This window comes from Styela clava, chromosome 8 (assembly GCF_964204865.1).
Source record: "Styela clava chromosome 8, kaStyClav1.hap1.2, whole genome shotgun sequence".
NCBI lineage: Eukaryota > Metazoa > Chordata > Ascidiacea > Stolidobranchia > Styelidae > Styela > Styela clava.
Genome location: NC_135257.1, coordinates 13,333,598 through 13,358,109, shown reverse-complemented (window position 1 = coordinate 13,358,109; position 24,512 = coordinate 13,333,598). Strand labels below are relative to the sequence as shown.

General features: G+C 33.4%; 4 protein-coding genes across 4 annotated transcripts; 2 read left to right on the top strand and 2 right to left on the bottom strand.

Moving 5' to 3' along the window:
• The first annotated feature begins 1,855 nt into the window (after positions 1–1,855).
• Positions 1,856–8,747, top strand: LOC120346045 (uncharacterized). The gene is made up of 7 exons (XM_039415679.2): positions 1,856–2,247; positions 3,669–3,741; positions 4,109–4,190; positions 4,297–4,409; positions 4,859–4,994; positions 5,664–5,774; positions 7,130–8,747. Exons 1-7 carry the CDS (start codon positions 2,067–2,069, stop codon positions 7,229–7,231), a joined length of 798 nt encoding a protein of 265 aa, XP_039271613.2. The 5' UTR covers positions 1,856–2,066; the 3' UTR covers positions 7,232–8,747.
• Positions 8,748–9,863: 1,116 nt separating this feature from the next.
• On the bottom strand, positions 9,864–15,512 carry LOC120345544 (mortality factor 4-like protein 1). Its single transcript, XM_039415030.2, has 9 exons — positions 15,061–15,512; positions 14,298–14,499; positions 13,880–13,950; positions 13,560–13,630; positions 13,165–13,266; positions 12,420–12,502; positions 11,813–11,985; positions 11,113–11,197; positions 9,864–10,721 (listed from the first exon to the last, which is right to left on the bottom strand). Exons 1-9 carry the CDS (start codon positions 15,101–15,103, stop codon positions 10,634–10,636), a joined length of 918 nt encoding a protein of 305 aa, XP_039270964.2. The 5' UTR covers positions 15,104–15,512; the 3' UTR covers positions 9,864–10,633.
• Positions 15,513–19,074: 3,562 nt separating this feature from the next.
• On the top strand, positions 19,075–20,887 carry LOC120345545 (large ribosomal subunit protein eL36-like). The gene is made up of 4 exons (XM_039415031.2): positions 19,075–19,104; positions 20,013–20,109; positions 20,199–20,333; positions 20,760–20,887. Exons 2-4 carry the CDS (start codon positions 20,017–20,019, stop codon positions 20,853–20,855), a joined length of 324 nt encoding a protein of 107 aa, XP_039270965.1. The 5' UTR covers positions 19,075–19,104; positions 20,013–20,016; the 3' UTR covers positions 20,856–20,887.
• Positions 20,888–21,335: 448 nt separating this feature from the next.
• On the bottom strand, positions 21,336–23,967 carry LOC120345728 (intraflagellar transport protein 46 homolog). Its single transcript, XM_078115002.1, has one exon. It carries the CDS (start codon positions 23,751–23,753, stop codon positions 22,692–22,694), a length of 1,062 nt encoding a protein of 353 aa, XP_077971128.1. The 5' UTR covers positions 23,754–23,967; the 3' UTR covers positions 21,336–22,691.
• Between the last annotated feature and the right edge of the window lie 545 nt (positions 23,968–24,512).

Here is a 24,512-nt window from a genome sequence, read left to right as displayed (position 1 = left end):
ACTGTTAGTCAGTGGATTCCCCAATTTGGGATCAAAACATGTGATCGATTCTTGTGCTATTGATTTTCTCACATACGAACAAAAAATTAGTGTGACTTCTGCTATTTCGAATATTATAATTTACGAAAACATGATCAAAGCAACTAGGGAGTTGATCAGTAAAAGATAAAAATATCAATGTGCAAATCTCAAGTATTAGTAAATCTTTAACACGTAGTAGTTTTTCCCTTCTGAACAAATCCGCGACACTATACATACATACATACATACATACATACATACATACATACATACATACATACATACATACATACATACATACATACATACATACATACATACATACATACATACATACATACATACATACATACATACATACATACATACATACATACATACATACATACATACATACATACATACATACATACATACATACATACATACATACATACATACATACATACATACATACATACATACATACATACATACATACATACATACATACATACATACATACATACATACATACATACATACATACATACATACATACATACATACATACATACATACATACATACATACATACATACATACATACATACATACATACATACATACATACATACATACATACATACATACATACATACATACATACATACATACATACATACATACATACATACATACATACATACATACATACATACATACATACATACATACATACATACATACATACATACATACATACATACATACATACATACATACATACATACATACATACATACATACATACATACATACATACATACATACATACATACATACATACATACATACATACATACATACATACATACATACATACATACATACATACATACATACATACATACATACATACATACATACATACATACATACATACATACATACATACATACATACATACATACATACATACATACATACATACATACATACATACATACATACATACATACATACATACATACATACATACATACATACATACATACATACATACATACTATCTCTCCGACCCCTACCAAAAGTCATTCTCAAGAACTGATTACAGACACTTTGAATTTTTGCTGTAATAGCTTTTTGACGATGTATTACCTTTAAACTAAGATCATAGCGTAAATGAAATGTGATACATTCTAATATATATAGATTCCCCATTACATACTTTGTGATACTTCGGGTATCGCTGCTCGATAACCATCTTTAGTTCTCCCTGACTTCTCTTTCGCATTAAAACCGTGTACTTTCGTAATTTGTGCCTGTGTTATAAACTTGATTGATTGATTGATTGATTGACTCTATATATTTACGATTGACTATGTGATCTCAATCTATATTTGGTTGCTTGGTGGCGCCAATCAGCCAAAAACAAAGCGTATATATTTTGGCCTAACCCTAAGCGCTTTTGTTGTCTTGTTTCAGATTCCGTTTCGCAATGTTGCTCCTTCTGTCCTTGGGTCGCCGTCTGTCTGAATTCAGGTCTTTCAGTCTTCGGGCGTGTGGGCAGGCTGTTACACCGTACTGCCGTATATCAGTATATGCCTATAACCTGATACGCCTATCCATTTTATTAACTTTTCATTCAATTTAGTTGATGTTTCAATATTCAAAATTGATAGAACTGTAGAAATGGAATTAAGGGGAATCACAGTCCTGCAGTCAGACAGTCTGATCTGCTGATGGAGTTGTTCTAATAATCTATTTTTTATGAATATTCGTGGTTGTAAAAATGCCAAACGAACATAGACTATAAACTGATATTCAGAATATAATTGTATCAAAATGATTGAGATACTGTCACTGTTTTCAGTTTTTCCATAGAATTGGTTAAATAAAGTACCGGTATAAGATCTAAATATTTTTTTAACAATAGTTAACTAACACAACATCTTGCCAACTGATTTACTTTTGAAATAATATATAACTGAAAGAAACATCAGTGGATTAAAAGATTTTGTGTCATACAATCAAATAAGGACTTTCACTGTGAAAAAAATAAAATGTCTGGGGATGGGCGACACAGACAAAGTAAAATTAATGATGACGATGATCTTCAAAACATTCAACAACATAGGGATGAAGATGAACCTGATGCACGCCCCGAGCGTCCAATGACGGCACCAACTAGACGCCCAACAAGGCGCCGTGGACCTGATCCACCTGGTGCTGTTGGGGGAGAAGGTATTGAATGGCATCAAATTTTTTTTTTATTTGTAATTTACTGAAAACTAATCATAATCATTTGAGATTTGTATATGGATAGATAAGGTAGTTATATTGAAAACTTAATATATACAAATTGAAAATGGGGAATTCTGGAGAGCGAGCAAAACCTTTAAAAATGTTTAAAACATGAGAAATATCATGTGCCTGCTCACCAGCACAAACACAAAAAAAAAATACAAGAAAGCAACAATCTCAGGGGTCTTGTGTGGTTTCGTACCTCAATAACTTATAGTGTGCTTGCCCTACACCTTTTTTGCGTATGTTATTCCTAACCCCACCTGACTACGTCATCCAAAAATTATGTCACAATCACGTCATATAGCTTGCCAAAGTACAGCTACGATTGCCCGAAATGACATCTGCGTCGACGATAATGAACTCACTAGCGCCAGCGATCTCTCTCATTGGGATTGCAACGAAAAGAATACAAGAGAAATAGCTTATTATGTCATTGTGACATCGTGGTGAAGTAATTTATGGATGGCGTAGTCGGCTGGGGGTTAGGAATGACATATGCAAAAATTGTTACGCCACACCCACTAGAAGTTATTATGGTACGAGACTACACGAGACCCCAACTTCAGTTGGTTGAAGCTTGGGCCAGAAATAAATAAAATATATGCGAATGTATTGAACTTTCTGTCTGTTGTACTTTTAAAACACTTGTAAATTATCAAATCAAATAGGTAGATTCTTTCGGCTTGGATTTACATATTGCTTTTGAATTATAGTTAGATAGAAAATAGCTGCACTTCGGTTTTCAGACCTTCAACATGTGTTATTTTCTAACAAAAAATTGCATACGAGACAAAAGCTATAGATTTACAGTTTAAAAAGTATTATGTAAATAGTTTCAAAGAAAATGAAGTGGACTAGATCTGTGCCATAGATGACATTTATGGTACAGGGTGACTAAAAAAAACTGAACCTATAAAGTTTTAATTACTTTAATGTCATTGAAGAAAATTTATTTAATGATGCTTAAACTTATGTTTGTGTATGATTGTACCCAAAAGTTTCAGTAATCTAGGAAAAACAGAAGCCCTAAATTTCCTAATTCTATGAAAATGAAGAATTTATTTTGACACTTGAACCTATGTTTGTGTATTATTGTATCCAAAAATCTAAAAAAAAAGCCACAAATTTCTTAATTCTATGAATATGAAGAAAGTTTATTTTAACACTTGAACTTATGTTTGTGTATGATTTTTCCCAAAAGTTTCAGTAATCTAGGAAAGACAGAACTATAAATTTCTTATTTATTTTCATGAAAATGAAGATTTATTTTAAAGAACTTATGTTTGTGTATTGTACCCAAAAGTTTCAGTAACCTAGTACATAATAATCCAGTTGATCATGGTTGCTCTATATTTCAGGTATTTCATATCAACGAGGTCTAAGTGAACAAGAAAGAAGAGTTGGTGGACAAGCTCATTTACTATTAGAAATGTAATGTTGTTTTTTTGTTAAGTCATAGTTTTCCTAGCTGGTGTTATAGTCCTATATGTCAGTATTATAACATTAGACTGAGCATCTTCATGAAATTTGAGCACAGTTAGACACATGAATGACTGTGATCTTCCCAGTTTATTGTAACATCTTTCTGAATTTGTCACTCTCAAGGATGTTGGATGTAGCTGGGCGCCTGGGCTTATAGAAACTGTACTGCTCTACACTAACTGCTAGCTAGAACTTTGTTGCCATTGCCACAAAGCATTTCTTCTCAAGGAAAGAATTTTGCGCATTATTTTCAGGGGCCTGTTGCTTGGATACCTTCTCTATGGCAATTGCTATCAATGTCTGTATTTTTCTACAGGTTTATTCTTGATCGTATACAGAGGGACCCAATGTCATCCAGGCATAGGGATCAAGTACAAACTGCAGTGTGTCAAGATGACGTAAGATGTTTAACAATACTTTAGAAACATAAAAATATCTTGTTATTCTTTGAAAACTACCATATACAAAAGAGAATATGTGTTTAATGAACTTGATTTGTTTCAGATGCAACAGGAAAAGCAAAGTTTTTCCGATCACGGAGAAGACCATTTAGACGATGTTGCTTGCGCTCTTCGAGATATTGGTGATCAACTTGCACAAGATTATGATTTGAATAAGTATTGCCTGTTTTTGATTCTTTGTTTCTTATTCAGCTATTAATATAGAAACTGACAATTACCAATTGTTTGGCAGAGAAAACCCCCAAATATATTTTGTCTGGTCTGATGTTAGAAGTGATGACTCACCACAACACCTGATCTCTTTGTTCTTTCGGATATGTTTGCACTTCGCTAAAAATAAATAAAAATGCATATTCTAAATAAGGAAGTATACACAAGCATGAGGAAGTAAGCCAAAACCAAGCATGAATTATGGATTGGTTATACCTAGGTGGCAAACCAGTCTAAGCCAAGACAAACAAGTATCAACTGTTCCTAATAAGAAATAAAAGCTCATTTTTATTATGATTATTATTTTTATTCTATGTATGCGCATTTTTATATGGTCCACACTTGGCTTATATCTTTTCATGATTATTGTTTGTCATGATCTTTTATTTCTTCAGCCTTATAGATATGGTACCAATTAAATCCCCCAAAGAAATCTTCATGAAAGTTTGCAGACAAATGTTTGATGATGGACAGTTCAACTGGGGTCGCGTCGTTGCCTTGTTTTATTTTGCCTACAGGTTAATAACAAAGGTATATATGATGATTTTTGTACTTCCTTGTGTAGGGCAGAGTTTTTAAACCTTTTTCGAGCCAAGGCACACTTTTTTCATTGAGAAAATCCCCCGGCACACCACCAGCTGAAAATGTGGGGAAAAGACCTAATATTTACAATATAAGTGTTATATTGGTAATATGAGCTTTTTTAACATTAAAAGAATGATGTTGAATCGGACATCTTGAATAGTAATCAAATAAAAACAAAGACAAAAAGACTAATCGCCACCTACTGCTGCTGCCACTTTCTGATATAGAACAGTACCGTACTAAATGATTACTCTGCCGGGCGCTACACCGCATAGACACACAAATTGGAGAATTTCCCACAGCACCCCTGACAATATTTTACGGCACAACGATTGAAAAACACTGGTGTAGGGTACTGACATCTGTAAATATAAGTACAGGATTTGAAATTTTAAAAATGATCAAATACGCTGAATTCTAAAAGAATAAATTACTTCATTTATTTTTATTGGCGATTTACTGCTTTGTATTAGACAACAATTGTGATAGAAAAGTTTATGTACAGGTGGAAAACTATAATTAATGAAAACAAGTGAAATACTATATCTTGTATTGTATTGCTTGTATTGTTCAATTTTGCACTGAACATAAAAAATAAACTATTATTTTTTACAGGCTGTTGCGACAGCAGTTGATAGCATTCCATGGGTAAAAGAAATATTCAAATGGGCAATCGATTTTTTCTGTCAATATGTTGCCTGGTGGATCATACAACGTGGTGGATGGGTATGTACTGTTTATATTATTCATTATATTAATCGCGTAACTGTATTTTTCCAACCTCTTGATTTAGAACAAACTGCAATTTAATATTAAAAGTCAATATTTAATAAAAGAGATTATGCAATACTAGTTTATCATGTTTTGAGCTTTGTGATAATGCTGTTCTGTTATATTAAGATATATTCAGCTGGAATTCATATATTTGTACTATTACTGTTTGTCATTAAATTCGGTAATTTGCATTGATGCTGTTTAGGATTTACCTCGCGTTTAATCTAAGAAGGCTTTTCAATAATTTTTTTTATAATTATAATCTGTCCTACTATAATCGGAACACCAGAAGTGTGTGTACCAATATGGAAGTAACTAATTTTGCTCGACTACTTTATATCAAGTTGTGTAAACAGACCGAATCCTATGGAAAGGGTGTAAATTCACTTGGCTAACACAGACAGTCCCCACAGTAATATATATGCATGAAGGTAGTGTATCGGTACTCGCAGAGTTAGGCATTAGCGGCTCCGCGAGCTATTTGTTTACTAATTAAAACAGTGACTTGCTAACTTTGTAACTGTCCAAAGAAGCAATAATGGCATTATTAGAATTCGTCGAAATGTGGCAACAAGGAAGTAAATCAATATTTATAAGTTTCAATAGATAGTTTATATTTTTATAAATTTATTGTGGGGCTCCATGAATAATACTCAACCTCTTCACAGGCTCCATAACACCAAAAATTTGAAAACAACAGCCTTAGAGCATTGAATCTGTTGCAGCGTGGCAGAATAAAAAAGTGTTCCCATTTGACTGAAATAAAACAGCAAAATTTTGGCTGAAAATATTGGTTCTCATATGAAATTTGAAAACAAGTACCGCAATTGCCTTACTGTACCAAAAATTTGAAAATTGACTGATTCATTAGTGGCAGTGAAAATTGACTCCATCAACAAGATGATCGCAGCAATTTAGCAAAATAATCTATAGCTGACATGGGCAAACTGCGGCCCGCGGGCCAATTCCTCCCCATTGGGTAATTCAATCTGGCCCACCTGATGCAGCCACAACCAAACTAAAACCGAATTTTAATGTTTTAGCTAAAAAAAACTCAAGGAATTTGTTGGGATTGTGATCAAATGTGGCGAGAGGCTTATCGTTTTCCTCTTTTGCTTTTGTAACATTGTAAATATTGTTACTAAAATTTTTTACGTCACTTATACATGGCCCGCCAGTTTAGGTGGGCAAAATTTTTGGCCCTGGTCCAAAATCCCTGCCCACACCTGGTCTATAGGTACAATTCATGTTCAATAGAGGAGTAGGTATTTTTCTGAGTAGTTTTTATTAGTGCTTCATTGTTTCAGGCTATGATCCGAGAATGGTGGGGACCATCAACAAGGACTATGTCAGGACTTGGAGTTATGGCTGTTATGACTTTAGTATATGTTTGGTGGAAGCAACAGTAGTTTAAAGAATCTTGATATAATCACTGTTCTTTATTTCTTTTTCTAAATTTTATATGAAGTTACTGAATACTGAAAAAATCATTTTGAAAGTCAAACTTTGGAAATGGTTTTATAACTCAGCCAAAAAATTGTTTCAAAATATTTTTTAAACCAATACTGTATGAAAAATCTTGTCTGTTATTGTATTGAAAGTAAATGTCCAGTTCAATTCAAACAATAAGCGATTATTTTATACTAAATTTTGATTTTAATATTGATAACTGTAAAACCAATGTCATATACTCTCATATCTCAATGGCTGTTTGTTGCTTCCTTATTATCTTCAGATGAGAATTTTTGATTGAACTGGCTTGAAGGAAACATGCATATATAATATGCTGTGTGTATCGTACCTCATCTTCATATATAAACCACGATATTTAGTTCGGGCCTAAAATGTTATATCTATGGAAAAATGTATCCAATGAAGTAATTTTAATTGAAAAATAAGGGTATGATTATTTTGCTCTATGGAAGAGATAAAAAAATATAAAATTGTTCTTTGATTTATAATTTTGCAGATGAAAAAAAAAGATAAATGGTATATTGTGTCTTTTAGGCGTAAAATGGATTCTATATTTATTATAATATGCATAATTTAATCTACATGTTCTGGCTCTTGTATGGCTTTTCAGTATTCAGTAACTGTTATAGGTGCCAAATGTCTATTGCTTGGAGTTTGTAATTCAAAAATCTGTTGATGAATATGCACCATTTTTACGCTCTACTTCATTGGTTTGAAGTCGGCTATTTGTGGTACCACATCCCCCTTTTCTAGTTAGAAGACACTGAAACCTATTTCATATGAGCAATTATTTGCTTCAACTGTAATATTTTGGTCAATATAGATATGTTTTTGGAACTAACCTTGAAGCAAATTTTATATTTCTGAGCGGCAAATGGGAATATTACAATATAATTGTGAAATTAGTTGAATATTTTCAGTTACTAATTTTAAATTGTAATGGACTTTTTTAAGTAGTGTGTGAACATATATAGTCTATACTTTGATCAGCATAGAAGTGTTAACTCATTTTACCTTTTAAATATCAAGATTCAATTTGAATCGTAGTTTTATAGTTAAATTGTGTGGGTGACTCATGCACTCACATTTTTTTTTTGTAGATAAACAATATTATATTCTTTCAACTAAATTTCTGATCATCCAACAAAGAACTATACCTTGCCCTTAAGAGAAGATACCTCATCTTTCGTGATGTTGAACAACTCATTGAGTGTAACGACATCTTATGTTTTATTATCGACTACTGAATACCTTTACTTTTTATAAAGGGTATCTTTGAATTGTCAACTCCACTGACTAATAGCATGTGCACTTCAATCATGGTTTTAGTTGCATGTTGTGTATTTACCATAGAATTGTATTTTATCTTTCTACAGTTCTTTTTCTGTAGCTCTCATTCCGCTTCAAATGCTACTTTGTAGTGAATTTTAATAATAATGAATTTTATTCATATATTTTGCTTTATTCTAGTTTATGTGGCATTGGCAGTAAGCTGATACAAGTGGTTCCAGTGACTGGGGTTGGCTTTTTATCTGCTATTGTATGTACATTCTGCCTTTGGAAAAGTGTAGTTCCATTTGCTTAGAGCAGGGGTCTCCAACTCAAAAATATGTCATGGGCCACTTTTTGAACTCAATTAACGACGCGGGCCACAAACCAGGTACAAAATTGATACACAAAAATAACAAAAAAAAATCTGAATCTGAACCTCCTACCAATACTAGACATATTCATTTACCTGTGCTGGATACTTGGCACGGTTTTGTAGTGGTGATAAACTCCTTTTGCGTTACGGTAATTTGCTATTCTGGAGACGGCATGCTAATGTTTGTCGTTTGAGGAGGGCTGATTTGGTAATTTTCATTGTTAAAAAAAAACTGCTTGCAAATATAAGTACTTCCAAACATCACATATTAACTTTGCGAACCTTTCTTGAGACACAATGATCAGACCGAAACTCTGTTATTTCGTCATACTAAAAATGTGTAATGAAATTATTGAATTTACAATTTAATTATTACAATAGAGTGAAAAATTTGCACTCTCCTAGTATGTGTACCAGGCCAGGGTTATGCCATTGTTTTATTCCGATTTTCCTTATTATAGATCTATTACGAGTTCAGGAACTTTCTTTGTTAGCTAAGTGAATGGGCTTCCGTCCATTTACACAACGTGATGTTAAATAACACGATAAAACCTACTCATAGTTAACATCGTACTATTTTAGTTTTTTATGGAAATATCTAATCCAAGACGCGGGCCGGCTGCGTGTTGGAGACCTGACTTAGAGCTTACCAGTGCATCTGTTGGAGCGTATGGGCCTGCCTCTATACAGCAGCTTATTGGCTTTGATGCTAGTATTGTCCCATGACAAAGATACGAGAAAATCGCTTGAGCCATGCTCGATGCTTCTCCAAAGTTTCATAATGGCATGGGGATGTCTTTGGAGATCTCTTATAATTTCCACGCAACAACCTTACATGCCGACTACTTGCACCTCTGTCAACTACATCTATAGAAGTCTACCTCCTATACTAAATATAAACTGATTAAACGATGATCAAGACGTAGCACAATATTATGTATTACAAATAAAAAAATTCTAACATGAAAAATGCTGTTAGATACCTCCCATTAACAGCTCGAAAATGTAAGTTTTAGAAATATTGGTGGCTGGGCCGATCGAAAAAAAGAATCATTTCAAAGGAAGTTTTAACTTCACAATGGTTATGTAAGCACACACATAGCATGTAAAGCGCCAAGCTCGCATGCTTCGCTGAACAACTTGATCATAACCAGACATTTCCAGAAGATTTTTTTACCTTCACCAACATCAGATCAGGTAAGCCTAATAAATCATACAAAGATAGTGCAAAACATACAAAAATTTACGAAATTAAAGATACATATTCCTAACGTGTTTTTGCTGGAAGACCATGTCAGACATGTACCATAGTGTCTTTTCAAGTAATACTGGTGGCCAAAATTTCCCATATTGATATTAGTATACTGTGATATGATTGATTTTCACATAAGGATATTGACACTACTGATGACATCAGTTTTCAAACATGAAATTGAAAGGCTCTCGAACTGTTCAGTATCACTTATTCGATTCATTTTGTATTTGTATAGTGATATTGATACAATGTTTGTGATATCTGTTCTCAAAATGGCCAATCCACAACTGGCATTTGCATCAACTCTGGCAGAAGCCCAGAAATAAAAACACTATCAACATCATTGGCGCACTTCTTCAAGAAATGGTCGTAATCATTTTGCGCAATAATCACCAACACTTTTGTGATCGATCAATCCATTATTCCACTAATTTTGAATCATGTCATTGCCTTCCTATGATATTCAGCAGGAGCAACTTCATACTCATTGGTGTCAAACAAAGAGGAAGCGTTGTCCTTAATATAGCTGGGAATAAAACATAAATCACAGTTCAACAGTACAGATGAAAGTATCATCAGATTTATTAGAAGCTATCTATAAAAATATACTAGTAGCATACATAACATTTGGGCATGACAAATTTGGTAGGGCTCGCATAGAATAGGTTAATTTAAAATAGAAACAGTTGCAGTTAGATATTTACCATTATAGTTTGCATCAAAATAAAAACTGAAGAATGAAATTAAAGATAGTTCACTCAAGTATTGAATCACAAAAATCGCCTGTATCCAATTTAATAACACTTTCAAAATAACATTCATATATGGCTAGGCTTTGTTTGATATTATTTACCGGTAGTATCATTTAGTGTTTTCAAATCATAGTTTTAAATCAGTTTTTCTTATTATATACCAACCTTAAAAGTTTTTGAATATGCTTTATTAACACTCTCATATTCTTCTCATTTAAACTTGTGTATGTCAGCATTGAACCCATTCGAACTGAAAAATATTACATTAAATTAAGAATATCCCTAATAGAGGTGGATATTTTTAGTTATATTCAATGTAGAAGCTCCCATTATCAAAGTAGTTTTATATTATGAACAAACCACTATTCAAAGATACGACGATTAGAAAAAAAAGTTGCCATTATTAAATCAGATAAAAAAAGTCTGCTATAAATTTAATTTCGATATTACGAGGGAAGATTTTCATACCGAACTACTAGGAATCAGTATTGACTGCCTTACTGTTTTTTATACGACGCTTGTTAAAGTCTTTAGCTCTGAACAAGGTTCTGTGCAGTATCCAATCTCATTGCCTACCCAATTTATTACACCCTACAAGAGATGGTGGGCATAGGATTGGCTATGTAAATGGCAATGCCAACAAAGTCAAGTCAAACCATCGCCCCACATCCGTTTACAGCATCTTTGAATAGAAATATTTTCTAGCAGTCCGGTTTTATTTCCAGTACTACCATTAATATCTTAAAAATATTTTTCACTTTGAATTTTTGTGATTTTATTAACACTACCAGTCTCGCAACCAGGCATTCTATGAATAGAGTAGATCTGTTGTGGGCTAAAATATCACTCTATTTTGATTACTTACCAAAAAATCTGAGAAAATGCGGAGGACCATATAACTGTGACATATTTTTTTCTGGGTTTTTCTCCATGATCTCACCATACTGAGGTCTTTCAAATTTATACAGAAGCTGAGAGCCCAACATTACATTAAAATACTCTTTGATACCTTCCACCATCTCTAGTATTGTACTTGCTCTAAATAAAATATACTGTAAATAACTGTGCAAAGAAAACAAATTTCACATTGCTGGCTACATAACAATAAAAGAATCACAGCAATAAATGAGGACAACAGAAATGTCAGGTCTTATCTATAAATGTGTGAATATTTTGGTGTGAAGTCTAAGTTAAGTTTAATAATTATTTTTTAATTGAAATTAATGATATTATTATTTTACAAACAAACGAAATTGCAAAATCTTTTAACAAATTACCTAAGTTTTATTAAATTTAGTTTGCTTTATAACCAACTAATTTAGAATAAATCAGAAACTTTAACAACATCGAAGCATGAGGAATCATTTCAAGGCAATCCCTGTATGTCGAAATAGATAATTTATAAAAACTAATCATTTAAAAATATATCATGATATCCTAAGTTTGTCTAGTGCACTTCATAGTTCAATTACCTTTTTGATTCTTCATTCTCAAAATATGCTACATAATCCTTCAATATATCATCAACAGTTTTACGAGCTGGAAGATGATACAACTGAAATACATCGAAACAAAATAATCAAATAAAGCATTACTTTTACTGGTAAAAAGGTGATAGAAAAACACACGAGATATTTTTAAATTATGATTTACAATAGAAAAAAAAATGAAATTTGCATAATAAATAAATAAAACTGATTATTGAATCGTGAGAGAAAACAAAAACTCGAGTAAAATTTTAAGCGTACAGATTTTAGATGGAAAGGTATTGATAAAAGGTTTAAAGAAGTAATACTTGTTCGCTCACCCAAAAGAATTAAAACTAATTAAGGCACGCACGCACACACGATCACTGAGACACGATCGGAAGAGAAAAAAGCAAGATATAAAATCAATTAATCAGTAAAAAATACCAATAATGATTGAATTTTTTTGCCACACCATATTAATAATTTGATGAGGATTGCCAAATTGGATATCGAATTAGCCAACAGGAGTTATATACTGTGTTAATAAAACATAGCTCAAACAGGGTTATATATGAATGATGACAATATAAATAAATGGATTGAGCCTCAAAAAATTGGTTCTTACACAGGATGTAATGATTAATTCCATATATAGCTAACTAATATGAAATAGTAGACATAAAATAAATTTGAATAATTGATTGCGATATAAATTGATAATAAATATTGAAGATTCTGATTGATCTACCTGCTTTTGTCTTGTTATCAAATCCCAGTCATCCACAAGCATTGGCTTTAATTCATCAGGCATTTCAATCTTCACTTCAACTTTAGCAAAGAACGAGTCCTCCTGTTAAGTAAGAATAAATATTATTGTGCAAAATTACCCAGAGCAGAAAAGTCAAATAATGTAGCCATAAGGGTTTATGTAACATGATAATATATAAATTGCCAAGAATCAGAAAAATTATTTCTCGAGTTACTTTTACCCAGAATTAGTAGAAATATCCATCAGATATACCATTAGTGTAATTTCTTTTTCAACTTGTTATTAAAGGTATCTATAGCAATTAACGAGCAAATTCCACATCTTCCCCCATTGTCTAATCCTAGTATCTTTAAACATTCAAGTTGAAAACCCACCGTTTCAACAGTGGGATCGACTTTGTTTTTCTTCTTTTTAGGTTCAGCTGAAGTATTTGGCTCTGTAGTAACTGTAGAAATAAAATTTTATTGTTATGGCCCAATTACATAATCTACGAATATTACAATTGAGAATCATACATTTTGATTCATGTGAGATGTGACCCAAAGAATAGTCCATTGAGAAATGTTCATGAGAGCAATCTTTACACATTTTCCAAGTTTTCAGTTTAACTTTAGGTCCCTGGACAAGCTTGATAGTTATTAATTACTATAATTAAAAATACTAACTGCTTATTTCAACGAAATGTGAAATTTACCTTTTTTCTTTTCAATACTTTCCTTTTCTGTTTTTGGTTTAGGGTGCTTGCCTCTTCGCAATTTGTCTTTTCTACAAACAAATGAAAAAAAAAATGGATTTGAATGGATTGGATGCTACTGGTGATAAATTCATAGAATATACGATAGCAATGGGAATCATATTGGATGGTGACAATGTAATATGATGAATATTGAGTTTTTTTCGACCTGTTTTAACACATATTAAAAGAAAAAATCAGGCAGTTTAGACTCCACTCCACATTTAATGAAGCAGAATAAGTGGGTGATTGGTTGCTTAGTTGGCTACAACTAGAATGGCATTTTACTATTGATAAAATAATGAATAACACCAGTAATATCCAATTTGAGGATGGAAGAGATAATGAACAGTGATAATGATAAACACATCAGACTTACCCATGTTGTTTCAGAAGATCCTTTTGTTTCTGTAAATTAGAGTCATTATATTTCAAAACCCGATTCTCTTGTACCCATTCATCCCACGATTTGTTCCAACCATTGTAGTGAATAAGATAAGCACATTTATGGTCTCTCACTTCAGCTTTTACACATTTAGCTTCATAAAGAAGTGGCCCATGAAAGCAGAGAACTCGTTCACCTGTTGGAAAATGACATCAAACTAAGATAAATTATTTATTAATAATCAGCTTATTGGACATATTCACCTTTAAAAGTGAGACAATTTTTAAGCAATGATATATATATATATATATATATCATGTCAATGAATTGTATAAAGCGGAAAGAGTAAAAATTAACTATTGCAGACTGCAGTATTGAGAATACCAAATGTATCTATTTGTTTATGAAAATTATAACTAAGGTTTTTTTTCATGTTTATGAAATTTTCTCCGACCTAGACCAAATATTTCCTTATAAAAATGAATTCTGTCCGATTGAAGTATCATGTTAATTGGAATCTAAGGCAACTCTTAAAGCAAATTTCTATCAAGTTCAGTTTAACATAAGAGACCCGCAAAATTTCTAAACTCTTGGTGAACTTCCAAATAATTTTGAACATTCCATTGGGTATGACCATTTTCGAACCGCATAATAATTAGCATAGAAGAACTCAAAAATTAGAGTTTGAGTTAAACTAACATAATTTATTTATCATTCATCGCAAGAAATATGTTAAGATTTAGTAATAATTTATTACCATCACTGAATTTGAGCTTGGAGCTGTCAGATTTTGGTGCCATTTCTTCTAAATATCCTATTACACTGGTTGCTTATGTCCATATAACAAAATTTCGTTCCCATTATGTTGAAATATATATTTGCCCATATTGTTATCCAGTTCCATGAAAAATTTTATTGTTTCAGTAATAATATCCATGTCACCGAGTGAGGTGAAAGTTGATATAGGATACAGCATATGTAATAAAATAAAGCAAATATAACAATTACAAAATATCAAGTGGCCCACTACTGATGAACTAATAAGAACCAATGTCATCATGAATTGTCACAGATAAGGTTTTGTGCATATATCGAATTTCTGTTATAATGTTTTTTCAATTATCATTCGATTCATGCAGTTGCAGTGCTGACTTGGGCACCTGCTATAGGCCATGTTCACAATACAACGTAAGTACTTCTAGTTGGCGTGGCACAACCATTTTTGCTTGTCCTTCCTAAGCCCCACCTGAATTCAAAGAAATACACGAACTACTCGTTTCATCTTTCAAGCTACTCCTGTTACGAGACTCAATAAAGTTCATAATAACTAAGAACCGAGATTCACAAGCATATATGTAGATAAAAAAAACATGGAGAGTAATGCAGTTGCAGAGTTTTTAGGACACGAAAATATTTTGGGAATGGCCAAATCACGCAATAGTTTGTTTTCTGCACTTCTCTCTTGTATTCCCTTCCCTAATCATTTATATTTCTTTTGAGATCAATTTATAACAGTAAGTTAACAGGTAACTCTCACCAACATGAGCTGTACAACTTCATAAATTAAGCGGAAATGAGGAAAAGGGTGGCACAGACGAACTATATTACGTAAGAATGCAGCCAAATTAATGCTGGGCTCTTCTCGAGAGCTTACTCATTTGTTACACATAATACATTTTTTGTAGCCATATGTCATGAAAGAGAAAAAAAAAGTTTAAATAAATAACGAATTGTTAACATACGATAATGAATAAATTAACAACTAGTTTCATCAGATAATTCAGAGTCTCCAAACTTTTTTTCTGAAGGAAATGATCTCGTTTTCGAGGATTCTAATGGGCTCGCGTGCCAGTGGTTGCCCACCCCTGCCCTAGTGCATACCGGTATATATGGGATAAAAATGATATTTTATCATCTCCCTTTTTTGTATTATTATTTTGTCCCAATATCAGTATATATAAAATAAAAAATAAGCACAAACAACGATTATCGGTTTATATAACCATAATATCATTGTGATCATTAAATTTCGTTTTTTTTATGCATGTAGAATTTTCTATTCTTTAATAGGCCTACTGCCTATTTTTCATTATCACAACTATGACTCATAAATTGATTCATGTATCGTGAATTCGGTATCTCTATAGAGCAGTGTTTCCCAACCCGAGTCCGCGGTCTCAAATGAGTCCGCGGAGCGTTTGAATGAGTCCGCAACGAGCCAGAAATTTACTGCGGGTCGCAAACCTTTTTGCGAAACCTAACTATCAGCCAAGTTACGATTTACGTTAGAATTTACATAAAACATAATAAGCAAGTTTATTCACATAACATTAATCGAGTCACTAATTACTGGTTACTAAGTAGGGCTGCTCATATATTCGAAAATTCAACTATTAGAATATAAATTTACTATTCGAAAATTTAGTAACAAGTGATGCGACGGGTCACTTGCGCGCGCTTAATCAAACGATCGTATTTCCCAATTCATTTACAGATTTCCGACGAAAACACGAGTCTGCACGCGATTCGATAGATACCTAAATGGTGTTTCGCGAGTTCGAACAACGAGGAATATATTTTTTTTCTGATGCTAAGTGTCAAGGGTGGCAACCCAAATTTTTTAAATTGAAAAGCGGAAATACTAAAAATAAAACGAAGAACACCTTAATTAAGTTTTGTTTTATGATGGTCCGCGATTAAAAATGCTTTTTTAGACACTACGAATCGCAAAATTTCGGGTGCTGCGGTAGTATACGTACCAGGGCATTTTCCCTCAGAATTCCTTGGATTTTCCCTCAAGATTTTTTGAATTTTTCCTCAGGATGCCTGTCGGGCTCGGGTCAGGTTTTAATACCCACGGACCCGGGTCGGGCCTGCAAATCCAGTTAATTAGTCGGGCTCGGGTCGGGTTTTAATACCCACGGGCCCGGGTCAGGTCGGGCCTGCAAATCCAGTTAATTAGTCAGGCTCGGGTCTGTCGGGTTTAATACCCACGGGCCGGAGTCGGGTCGGGCTGGAATTTTTTAGCCCGATCTTACCTCTAATCCAAACTAAATATAATCGGGCAATATATTCTCACCTCATCATAGTCCCAGATTGCCTTGCCATTTTAAAGCAGTAATGCTTTCATCGAAACAACCGCGAGTTACCATGAACACAATTAAATTAAAATAAAAGGACATTTTAAATTCTCGTCGTCGTCATTGGATTGAATATTGTGCGACAGAAAAGGCCATTTTATACACTAAAAAAATTCGTCTCTTTTAACGAACGCGTAATTGCGGCGAATTTCCGATTTTGAAATTCGTTAAAGTTCTGTTGTGTTTGGTTTTATTGCTTTTCACACAGAGTACGCTTGCAATAAACGCACATTAAGTCCGCAAAGGTTTTCGCCGGTAAAAAAATAGGCCGCGACCAAAAAAGAGTTGGGAAACGCTGCTATAAAGGCATATGAAGAAACCGGGCAGCCAATAAATTACAGTTAAATCTGGGGGCTCGTGTAGTTTCGTACCTAACGTACTTCTAGTGGTGAGTGGGCGTAGCATAACAATTTCTTGATATGTTAATAATCCTAACCCCCATCTGACTACGCCATCCAAAAATTACGTCACTACGACATCACAATCATGTCATAGAGCTTGCCAAATATACATACCATCGCCCGAAATAGCATCGGCGACGACAATAAAGAACTGACTAACGTCATCGATCTCTGCAACGAAAAAAATAGCTCTTCGATTTCGGGTGCTCATCTGCGCGTCTTGGATGGAAGTTCGTATAGTTTGAAGGGCTCTATCACGTCACTGTGACGTAATTTTCGGATGGCGTACCGGTAGTCAGGTGGGGGTTAGGATTGACATGTGAAAAAATTGTTATGCTACGCCCACTAGAAGTATGTTAGGTACGAAACTACATGAGACCCTAAATCTGTAAGTTAACAAATTGTAAATTAGGAATCTCATAATGAAGTTGAGTTTCAATATCAGAATCTATGTTGTTTACACTTTACAATATTCACAAATACTTGTGCAATGCAAAACCATGCAATGTATTGTTGAGAACTATAGATTTGTAATACAGTTTAATTTAAAAGACCTTAATTTTGTTTTTTCGGTTGATGGAAACGAATTTTCATATATCTGTCCCTCTGCAAATTGCTATCTTTTTTTTTTTTTTTGCCAAATAAATTCCAATGCCAAACGGAATTTTCGTATATTAATTTTATTGTCGAATTAGTATAATTTGCACCCAATTAAAACAATTTCATAATTTCAAAACACATTGCCCACAAGTTCAAATTGCTATCGCATCTCATCACCTCCTACATATGAAACTTCTACTACTCTTTACTGACTCCTCGCGGATAGTGATAGGTGTTTATTTTAATTACAGTTACCAGATATCATGACAATTTCGAAAATCACAGTGACATTAAAACGATAGAAAAGCATAAATGATTCAAATTATATATATATATATAAATATACAATTATATGATTTGTTCTGTTCTATAAAGTGTTGCCTTTTCAATTTGCCGAAACCTGTATTGATTGTCGTAATGATACTTTATTGGTTTATTGCTTACCTAGTTCGTATTCGATTCAACACAATATGCAATGCTAAATTTAAAAAAAAATCATTGTAATTAGGAAAATAAAGTAATAAACTTTTTTCCCTCAAATATTCACAATTAACTTTTTTGAGTTTGCTTACTCGGATTTCCATACAGCGTTGTCAAATATGGCAACTATGAGTTCACCAGCACGGATGGTCCTTTCTGCTCTGCTGTGCCGATCGATAGGTACGTTCGCGTTTTTATCGTCGCTGTCTTGTCATAAAGGCTATTTTCGTATAAATTTGTTGGTGTATTCACAACAAAAGGGTGCTAAATTAACATATTTGTCATGGTGTTAGGGTAGAAATGAGTTTAAAGTATTGTTACTGATACACATTCTTACCCAATTACGATAATCCAAATTAGTCTGCTGTATTCATTTTCGATCTAGCTATTGTTGTTTATTTATACGATATAGCTTACTATTTCACTGATTGATATCTAAAACTGTGATAAGTAGTTTGTACTGCAGTCATTCAGCTGCTTAAGTTTACCTGCTACTCATGTTTACAACCCTGTTTTTGCCTTTTATAAATGAGGAAATACGAATTGGCAATATCAGAATATGGACATATAAACTTATAAATTGGAAAGCCAATACAAACTTGGCATTAACGCAGCAACAATGTGAATCACATGATTAGCTAGGCTTTGTACAGTATTTTATTGATTCACAAAACCAATGCTGTGAACTTACCGTAATTTTAGCATATAAAAAAAAATAAAGTATATATATATTTTTTATTTTGATTTATAATTGGAATGTTTATTAATAGCATGACATTGCTCTATTTGAATCTCATTTTTTTTGTTTTCCTAAGTTTTAATTTGATTTTTCAGAACTAAGTTTTAAGTTTCATCTCTGGTGTTAGACTTTCGACCATATTGTAGATGAAATTATTATAAGCTACGAATAGGAGTGTATATTATAAATTGGTTCTTCAATCATTATTGATTCAATTTTGTGAGATGCATTCTAATCCTTATTGAACAAATTCTTATGCAATGCTTAATTGATTCATTTTGACAGTATTTTTTCACAAATTTAACACTTTGAGCATGTGTTAAATTTCATGTTATTTATTATATTTTAGAGCCATGGCAGTCATTCATGATATGGTATTTGGCCTCACCAAAGGCCACAAAGTTACCAAGTTTACCCAGAAGCCTAAACATGCAAGACGAAGAGGAGTAAGTTTAATTATATTTTGGGTTTTTATTTTTTATGTCTATTTATCTCTATTGATCTATTTTCTAATGACGCCACTTCTGCACCTTAGACCCTGTCCAAGAAAACCAAGTTTGTACGTGATCTTGTGAGAGAAGTCTGTGGTTTCGCTCCTTACGAAAGAAGATGCATGGAATTGCTGAGAATTGGTAAAGACAAAAGAGCGCTGAGATTTTGTAAAAAGAGGGTAAATATCTACTGAATTGCATTAAATTTACTTGATTGGGAGTGTATGAAAACTGTTTCGAATGCCTATAATATTGTGTATCATATCTTATACATCTCAGTAATGAAGCATTAAAAACCCCACCTCAATGTTGATTGGCTGATATTTCTACCACAGCTGATTTAGGCTTGAATGATATGCAAACATATATTATCATACCGAAATCTTTAGCACTCTGTTAATGTCTTTACTTGTTCAATCTTTAATAGATCTTAGGCTAGTGTTAGCGCAAGTCGCCCTTCCATCCATGTACAGTCCTAGTAGTTAATGTATAATGTGCACATGAATTACTAAAAAACAAAGAAAAATTTATCTCTGATTGGGGAAATGTTGATGTAGCTTGTGAATGTGTCTTTCTAAATTAGTTTATAATCTATTTTTATATAGCTTGGCTCTCATGTCCGTGCAAAAAGAAAGCGTGAAGAAATGCAAGCCGCAATCCAAGCCCAAAGAAAGGCAGCTGCAGCATCTGCTCAAAAATAAACCTGGTTAAATTAAACATGGAACATACAAAATCTGTTGATTTATTTGTCAGCTCAGGCTAGAAATCTAGTTGCATCACCAGGTAATTGGTACATAGTTTTATTCCCACATGTGTCGTAGGGATACAGACATTCATCATATATCATTCATTTTGGGGTTCCTAAGAGAGTATGTCTGCTCTTTGCAGAATTAGCGATGCGGCGCTCACTTTTATTACAATTGATATCAGAGCACAAGAGGTTGGTGACGGTCCTACTTAATGTGTGATTATGAGAGCAATTTCACCTAATGTTTTGGGGAAGTAGTGCAAAAATCAGATGTATGGCGACGGTCCTACTTATTATAAGCCTGATTATAGAGCAATTTCACCTAATGTTTTGGGTAAGTGGTGCAAAAATCAGATGCATGACAAGTACACAAATGGCTATCCTTAACCATTTACCCTTCCGGTGGGAGAATTAAGTATAGTTAAAAACTTAAGTTCTTTTGCCATGTATTAGAAAAATAGCATGAAAATTTTACAAATCAGAGAGTTGTCAAATTGAGTATTTATTTGTGGGCCAGAGTGGTAGAGGTCTATATAAAGATGTTCATGATGACCCAGTCCGAGCATACCGCCAACGATTTGATTGAAAACATTTTACAATTACTTTTTATCGTAATCAAGACGGACTTGTGTGACGTGCCAATAAATAGATTTAAATTAGGGCTTATAAAATGTCTCAAATATTTTACAATTAGTATCGTATATTTCAACTTAGTCGAGATACTTTGTGCGGCCACAGCAAAAAATCCGAAAGCAAATTGTGTCGGAATTAATTGTTTTCATACTCACTTTCGATAGTGACCGAACATAACAGGAAATTTTTACATTGCTGCAATTTACAGCGAAGAAAATAGTTCTCAACTATTATTTAGTATCGGGGATTTTACGTTATCCCGTTGTCGTTGATGATAATATTGTTCAGTAGGCGGTTTTAATTTAGGAGCATAACAACTGACATGAAAGATTTGAATCAGCGCTTACTAAAAAATAAAACACGATTTTCAGTCCTAATTTTTTGTCATTAGCTGATGGAAATTGGGTTCACTCATTTAATTATGACAATGACTGCGTAATAACATTTGCGTTTTTCTGAATCAACGAATGGTGGAGCAAAATAAAATTTAAAGATCACGCTTGCACAACAATTAATTTTTGTGTAGAGGGATAACTGTGGCTGAATTTAGCTTAACTATGTTGGTGGAATAAATAACACATACGCTGACGATAAACAGTCAGAAGTTATAACAAAAGTGTGTGTGTTGTTATTAACTTTGATTTTTCTGTAGAATTCAAAACATTTCACTAGACGAATAGTTGCACTTTTTTCTGTGAATACCAAGATACACCACCATTCACAGGTGTGAATACTGTATGTTTATCATGTCTTTTTTTCTTAGAAGCAAGAAAACCACTAATTTCAATACTATCACACATTCCATTTGTGCTGCTTTACAATGATATTATTATCAGAAAAGTGAATAAAATATGAGGGGAACTTTAGAATGTATTCGAAATAGCAAAGTATTTAGTTATGGCCATCCCTGGAGAGAGAGTGGTAACAGTTATATTGAATTATTATGAAAGTCTGAAGTGAGAGATCATACATAACAGTGATGAACACTATCTAAAACATATATACACTTAGAAACATTCGATACAAAAATATACTATAAATCATGACTAAGTTACTAGCGCAGTTCAATGGGACAAATTTGAATGAATGTGTCACAGTAACTGTTTCCATAAGCTGCAAATGAAAAAAGGAGCACCTGATGCAGTATTATATGACATTAATCAAAAGTCATTACATCTGGCTCGTTCACATCATGATGTTCATTGGGACTAGCAGTTTGAAAGTGCTGGGAATTCTTGAACTCCATGTAGAGGCTGAATAAAACGTGAAGTGATTGCACTTTATTGCCTGGATATATGGGAATATCTAACACGGCGCATATCATGTCAATATATTTTTGTAAATCACAATCAAGATCTGCAGATGGTAGTCGAACCTTAGAAAGAAGAGCTTCAAATTCAGGAGGCCATTCCTGCATGAGTTGTTCAATATCTGGCATGCTTTTTGTGTAGTGTACATTTTGTGGAAGCTTTGTCCTACGTAAATCTTCTATACTTTCAATCCAGGATTCCACAGATTTGGGATTGGTTTGAGCATCTTTGAGACTACGAACTTGCATTGCCTTTATACCAGACATTTTTGAGATACTCCTCAACTGCAGATCAAGAACCGTAGGGTCTGATTGCTTTGCACATGGTTCATCTAATACAGTGAGTCCAAGTAAACTGGATGAATTGTCAGGTTTTGATACTTTTATGAATGCATCAATGTCACCGACCGCAGGAATGTATTCAGGTATAAATGGTTTTAATTTGTGCTCAAGCTCAATAGTTTGAGGTGTGTATCGAGTAATGTATTGGAACAAATCTTTTATCTCCACGCTTACATTCAAACCTTCATAATCTGCAGGATCATAAGCACCTTCTAGGGCTGTTCCATTTTCTTCATCACCAGAAGACGAGTCGCTGTCCTCTGAAGAATCTCCTTCGCTCATTGTTGATGTCCCAGACCTTGCTTGAGCTTGGGGATCAGCAACATCACCAGGAGAACCATCAGTGGCATCGTTATCTCCAAATTCATTTGATATTTGATCATCATCATCTTGTGATGACATCTTATTATATTTTGGCTTCTCAGGTCCCGGTTGCAGAAGCGGTGTTGGAGTCTTTCTTGGGCTAGGGCTATATAAACTGGCAATTTCTTCAGAATCGTTCACATCCAAGCTTTCGTCGTAATGCTGATTAACAACTAGTTTAGTGTTTTCGTCATTTGAAGCCATGTACCATGTTACGAACAAATAAATGAATCAAGACTGCTGAAAGTGTTTGTTCAGACAATAGTTTAAGGTATTGAGCAGTGCAGAAAACTTGTACTTTTGACTTTTAAATTTATTAGTGAATGCAATATAGAACACCAGGGTGTTACAAATTTCATTAAACACCAAATCGGACTATAGCCTAGCCTTATATTTTAAAATAAAAAACTTGGGCAGTGAAATTCACGGTTTCATTTAGCCGTTTAGGTACCAAAACATTCATCCCTTAATTTAGCTCGATACCTATTTCACTACAAACACATGAATTTACAAGGATTTTATTATCTGGATTCAATTTGACGACTTTGGTTAATATAAATTTAATAGAAACCCTGATTTTGATAAATGTAATACCATAGGTCTACAACTGGCAAAAGATTATTGTTTATCGCACTAAAATTATAATCAGCTACAACCCAGCAGCAATCACTTATCAACGCTCTCCCACGACTAGACGAATAAACGATGACCATAGCGTATACCGTATAGTCTACACTTAAAAACCGACAAATAAAACTGCGAAATCGAGTCGACGCTCACAAAAAGTTGTTTAAATCGAGACTTCGATGTTCTGATGTTAAAGCAAGAGTCCGGGAAGTGATGAATTTTTGATTGTTACGTCACCATTGTTGCGTGATAAACAAAGAAATGGGTTGATCGCGAAACATTTACATTCATAAACCCTTTCCACTAACATTATTTTTGTCGTTTACTAGTTTCTGA

Excerpts from the sequence above, each read along its gene's own strand:
- LOC120346045 (XM_039415679.2), top strand. The coding sequence starts at position 2,067 with ATGTCTGGGGATGGGCGACACAGACAAAGTAAAATTAATGATGACGAT. Across the intron at positions 2,248-3,668 it reads TGGTGCTGTTGGGGGAGAAG|GTATTTCATATCAACGAGGT; the intron begins GTATTGAATGGC and ends TCTATATTTCAG. Across the intron at positions 4,191-4,296 it reads CTGCAGTGTGTCAAGATGAC|ATGCAACAGGAAAAGCAAAG; the intron begins GTAAGATGTTTA and ends GATTTGTTTCAG.
- LOC120345544 (XM_039415030.2), bottom strand. The coding sequence starts at position 15,103 with ATGGCACCAAAATCTGACAGCTCCAAGCTCAAATTCAGTGATG. Across the intron at positions 12,503-13,164 it reads TGATAACAAGACAAAAGCAG|TTGTATCATCTTCCAGCTCG; the intron begins GTAGATCAATCA and ends GATGTATTTCAG. Across the intron at positions 10,722-11,112 it reads CATATTCAAAAACTTTTAAG|CTATATTAAGGACAACGCTT; the intron begins GTTGGTATATAA and ends TTTTATTCCCAG.
- LOC120345545 (XM_039415031.2), top strand. The coding sequence starts at position 20,017 with ATGGCAGTCATTCATGATATGGTATTTGGCCTCACCAAAGGCCACAAA. Across the intron at positions 20,110-20,198 it reads AACATGCAAGACGAAGAGGA|ACCCTGTCCAAGAAAACCAA; the intron begins GTAAGTTTAATT and ends TCTGCACCTTAG. Across the intron at positions 20,334-20,759 it reads TGAGATTTTGTAAAAAGAGG|CTTGGCTCTCATGTCCGTGC; the intron begins GTAAATATCTAC and ends ATTTTTATATAG.
- LOC120345728 (XM_078115002.1), bottom strand. The coding sequence starts at position 23,753 with ATGGCTTCAAATGACGAAAACACTAAACTAGTTGTTAATCAGCATTAC.